The sequence below is a fragment of the Castanea sativa genome, chromosome 1 (assembly GCF_040712315.1).
Source record: "Castanea sativa cultivar Marrone di Chiusa Pesio chromosome 1, ASM4071231v1".
In the NCBI taxonomy this organism is placed as follows: Eukaryota; Viridiplantae; Streptophyta; class Magnoliopsida; order Fagales; family Fagaceae; genus Castanea; species Castanea sativa.
This window is the reverse complement of record NC_134013.1, coordinates 82,358,032-82,366,444: the sequence shown is the minus strand read 5'-3', so window position 1 is coordinate 82,366,444 and position 8,413 is coordinate 82,358,032. Positions and strand designations below refer to the sequence as shown.

Here is an 8,413-nt window from a genome sequence, read left to right as displayed (position 1 = left end):
ATGAGTTGAGCATTGGGTTGGGCTTTTGGCATATGTGGACTGGGCTTACTTGTCCAAATAATAATAAGGCGAAAATGCACTTTTGATCCCTACATTTTGGGTCAATTCCCATTTTGGTCCCAAAATTGATTTCTTTGCTAATGTCATCCCTAAAAAAAGAAAATCGTTTTTAAAATGGTCCTTTCCGTCAGGCTAGAAACGGAGAAATCCTACGTGGCTAACGGAATACCCTATTTGCTGACGTGGCGCTGACGTGGCTATTAAAATATTATTAAAAAAGATTATTTGGCATATTTTAAATGCCATGTCAGCATTTTAATTTTTTTTAAATAAAGCCACGTCAGAAATTTTATATAAAAAAGAAATTAAATTTTAAAAAAAACCTTAAATCTAATTTAATTAAAAAAAATTGTTTCTAAAAAAAAAAAAAAAAAAAAAAGTGTTCTTCCCCATCAAACCCAGGAAGAACTCAGACCCAACAACAAACACAACCCAACCTTAAATCTAATTATCTCTCCTCTCTCACTTCTTTTCTTTGCTCTCTCTTCACTCCCTCTGTTCTCTGTTCTCGCCGCACCCAATGTCGCGGAGGCTTCTTCTTCTCTCCCTCTTTTCTCTGTTCTCGCCGAGACCCAAACCCACCAACCCAGAACCCAACGTCGCGGAGGCTTCTTCTTCTCTCCCTCTTTCTCTGTTCTTTGTTCTCTCTTCGTGGGTCTGCGTGGATCGAAGGAGTCGTGAGTGTGGATCGAATGGTGGATCAAAGCGTGGGTCTGATTGTTCATGGGTCGGAGCGTGGATCGTAGGAGTCGTGGTCCGATTTGGTTGATTTGGTTTGTGGGTTCTTTTTTTTCTTTTTTTCTTGCTGTTGATGGTGGTGATTTCTTGAGAAGTTGTGGAGGAGGAAGTGGTGATTTCTTGTTGTGGTTGATTTTTTTCTTTTTCTTTTTTTTTCTGTTGCTGTGATTTGGGGTTGTGGCTGGTGGGTGACGGTGGAAGTGGTGGTCAAATTTGTGGGTTTGGCCGTGTGGTGTGCTGTTGGTTTGGGTTTTTGTTTCTGTTGTGGTGTGCTGTTGTGGTTCTGCCGATCTGGGTATGTCTTTGTTGTTTGGTTGCTGGGTTTCTTTTTTGGGAATGTGGGTTTGAGTTCTTCCTGGGTTTGATGGGGAAGAACACTTTTTTTTTTTTTTTTTGAGAAACAAGTTTTTTTAATTAAATTAGATTTAAGGTTTTTTAAAAAATTTAATTTCTTTTTTATATAAAATTTCTGACGTGGCTTTATTTAAAAAAAATTAAAATGCTGACATGGCATTTAAAATATGCCAAATAATCTTTTTTAATAATATTTTAATAGCCACGTCAGCGCCACGTCAGCAAATAGGGTATTCCGTTAGCCACGTAGGATTTTTCCGTTTCTAGCCTGACGGAAAGGACCATTTTAAAAACGATTTTCTTTTTTTAGGGATGACATTAGCAAAGAAATCAATTTTGGGACCAAAATGGGAATTGACCCAAAATGTAGGGATCAAAAGTGCATTTTCGCCTAATAATAATTTATTATTTTAATTTTTTGAGTCAGTTAGTTTGTGCACATCAATTATTACTAAAACAGAATGCCTATTCAGTAACATATAATTTTTACATAGTCCCTTATTCATAAAAAACTACTTTTCAGGAAAACTCTCCCAGTGAGAATATTTTGTGCATTTTCATTTTGTATCAAAGAGAGAGCAAGAGACATTGAGTAGTTTGCAGAGCACGACCTTGTGTGCTTCGTTTTTGTGATGTTGATCATTTTATCTTAGGAGACAGACTTCCTTGAGTCTCAAAGCACCACACTGATTGTGTGAGGGGCGAAATTTGCTTTAAGGAGATTGTGTCAAACACAAGACTTGATCTGAATTGTTCATCCTTCACGCATTTGGTTTATGAGTTTTTAATTATTTGCAAATTTCTTTATATATATATATATATATATATTCAGTATTTGTTTATTGCTTTTGCCTTTTACATTTATTTGTTTTTTTGCTTATTCTTAGATCTATATATTGTTCCTTTTGCTTTATCACAAAAATAAATTGTTGAAATATAACCAACAATCTTAAAGCAGATTTCAAAATTTATTTTTGTGATTTAACGGTGAAAGGAATTTGTGTTTGTTGAAAAAATGCTAAATCAATAACAGTAGATACGCTGCGCAAAATTTAGAAAACTGATTTTGTGTTTATCGTGAACTTTGATCTTTTGATAACGTTGGTTACGTGCTTGGCTGAGATTGTTGTATAGTTAGTTGATCTTTCCTTCTTCTTTTTTATATTATTTTATTAGGGCCTTTTTGTCTTATATGAATCCTTGTTTTACTGGCTTTGGTCTATATATTTGGATTTGCTGGTTTATGTGAATTGTTCCTGCATTGGTTGGGTTGAAATTTAGTTGGCTTATAATATATTATATAATACTAGGCTTATTTTGTCTCTTTGGGTTTATTGCTTGGTTGGGTTTTGAGATTCTATTGTTTAGTTTGTGTTTACTATACTGCTCTATTTCTAGAATTCGGTGTAGAAATAATAATAATAATAATAATAGTTGGCTTGTTTTTCCTTTTTGCATAGTAACATTTGGAAGTAAATATTTATATTTATTTCTTAAACTTGACTGGTTTTGAGGATTTAATTTGTTTGAATTTTGTTGAACACAGATGTCAAACAAAAAATTGTTGTGAATCCGATTGTGGCTCAAACCAACATGGACCTTTCTGCTGTGATTTCTAAAGTGAACTTGGTAGGAGGAAATACAAAGGAATGGTGGGTGGACATTCAACCAACACACCTCCTTTCACAACCACCCCCCACTTGAGAAGGTATTTGTGTAACTCACATGTGTGGGACTCATGTGTTGTGAGAGATCTTTTTACAAGACCGTCTCATAAGATAATTTTTCCAAACAATAACATCACACAAATAAATATCAACACCCTTCTCCTTTGCCTTTCTCATCATTGTTTTTGGTTCTTGACTTGCACGTTCTTTGTGATTATGATTTTGATATGAAACGATTAATGTTTTGTTAGGGATTTTGGTAAAACCGTAAAAGAAAGTTAGGATTTTACTAATTAAAAAAAATCACAAATTATTTTTTATTTTGATTAAATTTTTGGTTTAAATAACACTTCAAATTAAAAAATATCATTGTTTAATTTTTCTTGTTAAAAGCTTTGTAGTTCAATTAGTTGACACATCCTAATATTTTCAATGTATGCATTCAAAGTTTAGATCCTTCACCCTCAACTATCGATGTATAAAAAATAAAAAATCCTTTCTTATGGATTAATTTTCTTTGGAATCAAACAAGTCTTAATTCTTAGCTTTTAGGATAATAAAAGTTTATTTGTTGAATTTATTGTAGAGCCCAAAAATTATAGCCCAAAATATAGAGACCTAAAGCAATCCGTTCCATCCCAACCAAACCAAACCACCGCAGTTCCTACCTATTTTGCTCATGGGCTCTTCTTTGAAACTTTATAGTTCAGCAGAGAGTGCATATGAAATCCTATGATATCAACCCTAGCCTCGATTGTGGAGAAAAAACTTCTAAATTGCTTCTATTTCCTTTTTCTTTTTCTTTTTTTGCTGATCCAATTTTGAGTATAGTCATACTGAATTCAATGATTCTCGGGAAAAAAAAAAAGTGTAAACTTATGAACATTGTATATATGGAGTGTAGAACAAAAAATGTGAAACAATATATATAGGTCTTGTTAAAATATCTAGGAAAGTGACAACAATCTAATTCTAAAACAGTATTTTTAGCATTTAAATCACTTTGTATCGAAAGATATTCACTAGGATCACCAAGGACTATTACAAACAGAAGTAACTGACCTAATCACCTAAGCCATATAAGGTCAGGATAATGTCATCTTTAGAGCAAAGCATCCTCTGCACTAATTCAAGAAGGAAACACAACAGAATGAAGTTTCGAAAAGCCATTAGTTTGGAGTTGGCAACAGCAACACCTGGTGACATGGGGTTCCTATGAAAGAGCATAAAGTAAGGTTATTTTTGAAGTAACATGTTCTTCTAGGCTCTATCAAACATCTTCTATCATGTTGTGTCAAACAAATTAGCCACTTTCTCCAATGCTAGAATTAATAAACGGTGGAGGCGTTGGTTGAGGAATTTCATGATTATCAGTTAGCATTTTCACAACTACTGACATTGATGGCCTTAGCTCTGCTGATGCTTGTGCACAAAGCAGCCCTATTTGAAGTAATCGGGAAGCTTCCACTTCTTCAAAATTAGCATCTAAGACTGGATCAACAGCTTCACATAGCTTACCCGTTCCATAAAGATTCCAAACCTTATAAAGAAATACAAAAGTTTTGTTAATGATTTCAGTCTTGATTCTTGAAAAAAGAAAATTATTTCTCTGAAACATGAATTGTTGGTATGACAGGTAAAAAGATTTACCATTTGTAGGATAGAATGAGAATTTTGAGAAAATGAATTATTCCTCCTCCCACATACAACTTCAAGGACAAGAATTCCAAAACTATAAACATCCGCCTTCTCAGTTAACTTGCCATGAACTATATACTCTGGAGCCAGGTAACCTCTAAAGATGTATATTGAGAAATGGATATGTAATTAGAGATAATAGCTTCAATATTGCATAGCAGTGAGGAAAATTGCCAATCTATGACAGAAAAGACGAAAGAGTACTGCACTCTTTTTGTTCCCAAGGTGAATGGTATTTACCAATGCATAACAAAGATTTAAAGTAGACGACAAGGCATATGCTCCTAGTAATAGTGATGCCAATTTACACATTCCTACACAGTGCCAAAACTGAAAATAAGTGCAAGATGGAAAGAAAATAGGTCTAGGCACTTACAGTGTGCCAGCAATCTCAGTGCTTATGTGAGTCTTATCTCCTGGAAATAATCTAGCAAGTCCAAAATCTGCAATCTTTGGCTCGAAATCCCCATCAAGCAGAATATTGCTTAATTTTATGTCCCTATGGATAATTCTCAAATTTGATTCCTCATGAAGATAAGCCAAGCCCTCAGCTGTTCCCAATATGATCTTAAACCTTACGTCCCACCTTAGCAGCCGAAGATTCTCTTTAACTAACTCAAAAGTCAAATCAAAAGGAGGGCAAGTAAATGAACTGAATAAGAAAGAGCAATATTCTTACGTGAATAGGAGTTTAAGATTAGATTACTACCAGAAAACTGATCATGAAGGCTTTGATTTGGCACATATTCATAAACAAGAAGGCTTTCAGGACCTGTAATGCTGCATCCTAACTGCTTCACTAGATTTTTATGATTGATGCCACTGATCAAATTGACTTCATTAAAGAAATCATCCACCCATTGTGGATTTTTGAAGAAGAGCCTCTTAATAGCGACAACCTTTCCATCTGGTAAAATTCCCTGAATAACACAAGGAAATCTACCTAGTTAATTTTAAGTACAAAATTCTTATTCCTTCAAAAACGGTTGAAAATGAAACTTGAAGTTACTTTGTAAACTGAACCAGAACCTCCTTGTCCCAGCTTATTGGAATTGTGGAAGTAATTTGTCGCCTTTTCTAGACTTTCATATGAAAAATTGAGTTTGGACTTGTATAAGCTGGACAATAGACCTCCTAATTGCTTTCTCCCTGAAACAAATGCCATAAAAATAGGCTATATATTAACTCAATAATTAAGACATAATCTTTTACCTTTTGAATGAGTGAATATGGTTGCAAAGGGAGTGGGAAATTTGAACCAGTAACCTCCATTTCATAAGGCTGATCAACCGAACAACCACTTAAGATTAAAAGCGAATCACAAATAGTCCTTCAAAATCTAAATATAAAACATATGTACCTTTCCTCTTCCTCAATACATTCTTCCTCGCAATAAAAACAACAGTTGTGATAATCAACACGAGAGCCAAAGCTGAAGTCGTCACAGCCAAAGTAATAGCAGAGAGGTTTTCTAACAAAGATTAACCATATTACTTTGTAAACAATATTAATGAGAAATGAAATTAAAGCACTTTTTAAATGTATATAAGTAAGCGAAAAGAATTCTAATTTCTGTGACAGGATAATTATACAAATTGATTGTGGGGTCATTAGTAGAATTTTTCTTATGTTTGAAGGGGTTTTCTATCATATTGATAACAAAGTGCTTATGCAGTTACCAATTTGGTTTATGTTCATAGAGAATTCTAGATAGAGATTGAAGACCAAACTCTCAACTCTAGAGTTAAAACACAGTTCCAACACAAATCATTGATGAACCTAATAAGAAAAAAGTAAGACTAATTGCGTTGACGAGCTAAAAAAAGAAACTACAAATCCAAACAGAATCAAAGTAAGAAAAAAGAAACAAAACTCACCATGATTATGTCCTCCAACCAGATCACTCGAATTATAATAAAACTTTTGAGTGGAATACCTCATGTAACAACCAGCATTCAAGACCCTCCCTTCTTCCTTTGGAGTACATGACCCAATGTTAGAGACCGCCTTGGCCAAGCAATCCTCACAAGCACTCCCACTTACTGATTCCCAACACTGAGCCAACCCATAAACTGTAATATTTCCTTTATTCACAAACCCCACGAAGAAATTATCTTTCTTATGTGCTTCCACGCTCAAATTCCTCACCAACACTTTTACATTAGCGGCAAAAACAGTATGGTTCCCCACAAAATCTTGTGTCTCACACACGGTTGTGTCTTGCACATCCAAAGTCTCATTGAAGAAAGAGTAATCATCGTACCTAACATAACACCCGTCCAAGAAAAGCCTGCCACCACGTCTGCCTCTTGAAAATGGATTGCACATTTGGACCAAAGTCTTGCACCGCGCAAAGCAGAGATTACAGTCTGTTTGAGAGAGATCTTTCATGCACTCACCAAACGTATAAACTGTGGTATTACCTGTCCCATTCACCACTGCTGCATATCTTTGTGTGGCAACTAGACGGGTAGCTGTAAGCATGGTTGCCACGAAGTTTGCTATGAAGCTTTCGCGCTCAGGAATTGAGGCAGTTCTGTTGCTGCATATGGAAGTAGCGTGTGTGATTCTTGGGTCAGAAAGAGAAGGATTTACAAAGAAACGTAAGAAGATAAGAAGAACAAAGATTGAGTAAGAGTAAGACATTGAAGTTGGACATAGAATATTCATTAGAAAAATGGATATAAAATTGTTGATAATTGAACAACATGCATTGTGCTTGGCTGAAAGAGTTGGGAATTATATGAAATCTTAGTTGGGAAATTGAAGTCAAAGACTGATATATGAAATCTAAGTAGTGGAGAAAAAAGTTTCTGTCATGATCTCTTATTATGTCACAAATACAAAGATAATTGACAAACTTAGGCTCCGTTTGGATTGCTTTCCAGGGTCACGTGGCTGGCATTTTTGGCTTTTATTATTATTTTTTTTTACCAGCGCCTCTTGCACCCATGAAAAGTGCATTAAGGTAAATGAATAGTGTTTAACAGTAGTAAACAGTAACTCATAAATTTTTTTTATTTTTTTATTTTCAGTTTTCAGCAAAATAAGCGGTATCCAAACACACACTTAGTGTAGGAAAAATATTTTATATAACCAATTAACAGGGTCTTTAACTTAATTACTAGTCCAAAGTGCAGGAATGCTATGCCTACACTCGGGGCAAAATTGGGAATTAACCCTGTTTTCCAAACAATATAATTAGTAGGCACTGTTACAAAACTATATTTTTTACTAACATCTCGAGTCTAGAAGACTCGATTTTGGACCTAAAAATCGAGTCTTTGAGGGTCGATTTTCATTATCTGATCAAGTCTGAGTTGACACTTTTTCCATGTGGTGTCCACTTGGAAATCGAGTCTTAGAAACTCGATTTATATTTGTAAAACAAAAATTTTCAAGTGTCTGGAGTTCAAAACACAAATCAACCACCACCAAATACAAGCACAGACCAGCCACTATCAACCCACAAATCCAAGCATTAATCCAACAATTCATCACAAATCCAACCAAATTCACCCTCAACAACCACCTAAAATCCAGATTAAAAAAATAAAAACCCCAAAACCCACGACCTGTTTGGCTTGTTGATCGAGGTTCTCTTCAAGAAAATCCAAAAACCCACAACCCTAATACTTGATGCTTGGGTCGGGTGGATCAGGTGGCTATGGGTTGATGCTTGAGTCGGGTGGATTGGATGGTTGTGGGTTGATGCTAGGGTCGCATGGCGTGGGTCTGGCACGGTGGTGTGGTGGTGGCGTGGTCTGGCTGGGTCTGGCAGTTTGGGTGGTTGTGGGTTGGCTGGATCGGATGGCTGTGGGTTGACGCTTGGGTCGCGCGCTGTGGGTTTGGCGCAGTGGTGGCGTGGTTTTTGCTATAAGGGTGGTTTGGGTGGC

At 35.6% G+C, this 8,413-nt stretch overlaps 1 protein-coding gene across 3 annotated transcripts; it reads right to left on the bottom strand.

Annotated features, from left to right (window-relative positions):
• Positions 1-3,718: 3,718 nt before the first annotated feature.
• On the bottom strand, positions 3,719-7,315 carry LOC142606869 (cysteine-rich receptor-like protein kinase 3). 3 transcript variants are annotated; one of them, XM_075778241.1, is made up of 7 exons: positions 6,395-7,314; positions 5,878-5,988; positions 5,527-5,666; positions 5,227-5,437; positions 4,894-5,122; positions 4,470-4,614; positions 3,719-4,359 (listed from the first exon to the last, which is right to left on the bottom strand). In XM_075778241.1, exons 1-7 carry the CDS (start codon positions 7,185-7,187, stop codon positions 4,123-4,125), a joined length of 1,866 nt encoding a protein of 621 aa, XP_075634356.1. In that variant the 5' UTR covers positions 7,188-7,314; the 3' UTR covers positions 3,719-4,122. The 3 variants fall into 3 exon arrangements, with proteins under 3 accessions (XP_075634356.1, XP_075634349.1, XP_075634364.1); XM_075778234.1 differs by having other exon boundaries at positions 4,894-5,128; positions 6,395-7,313; XM_075778249.1 differs by lacking the exon at positions 4,470-4,614 and having other exon boundaries at positions 4,164-4,359; positions 4,894-5,128; positions 6,395-7,315.
• Positions 7,316-8,413: the final 1,098 nt, after the last annotated feature.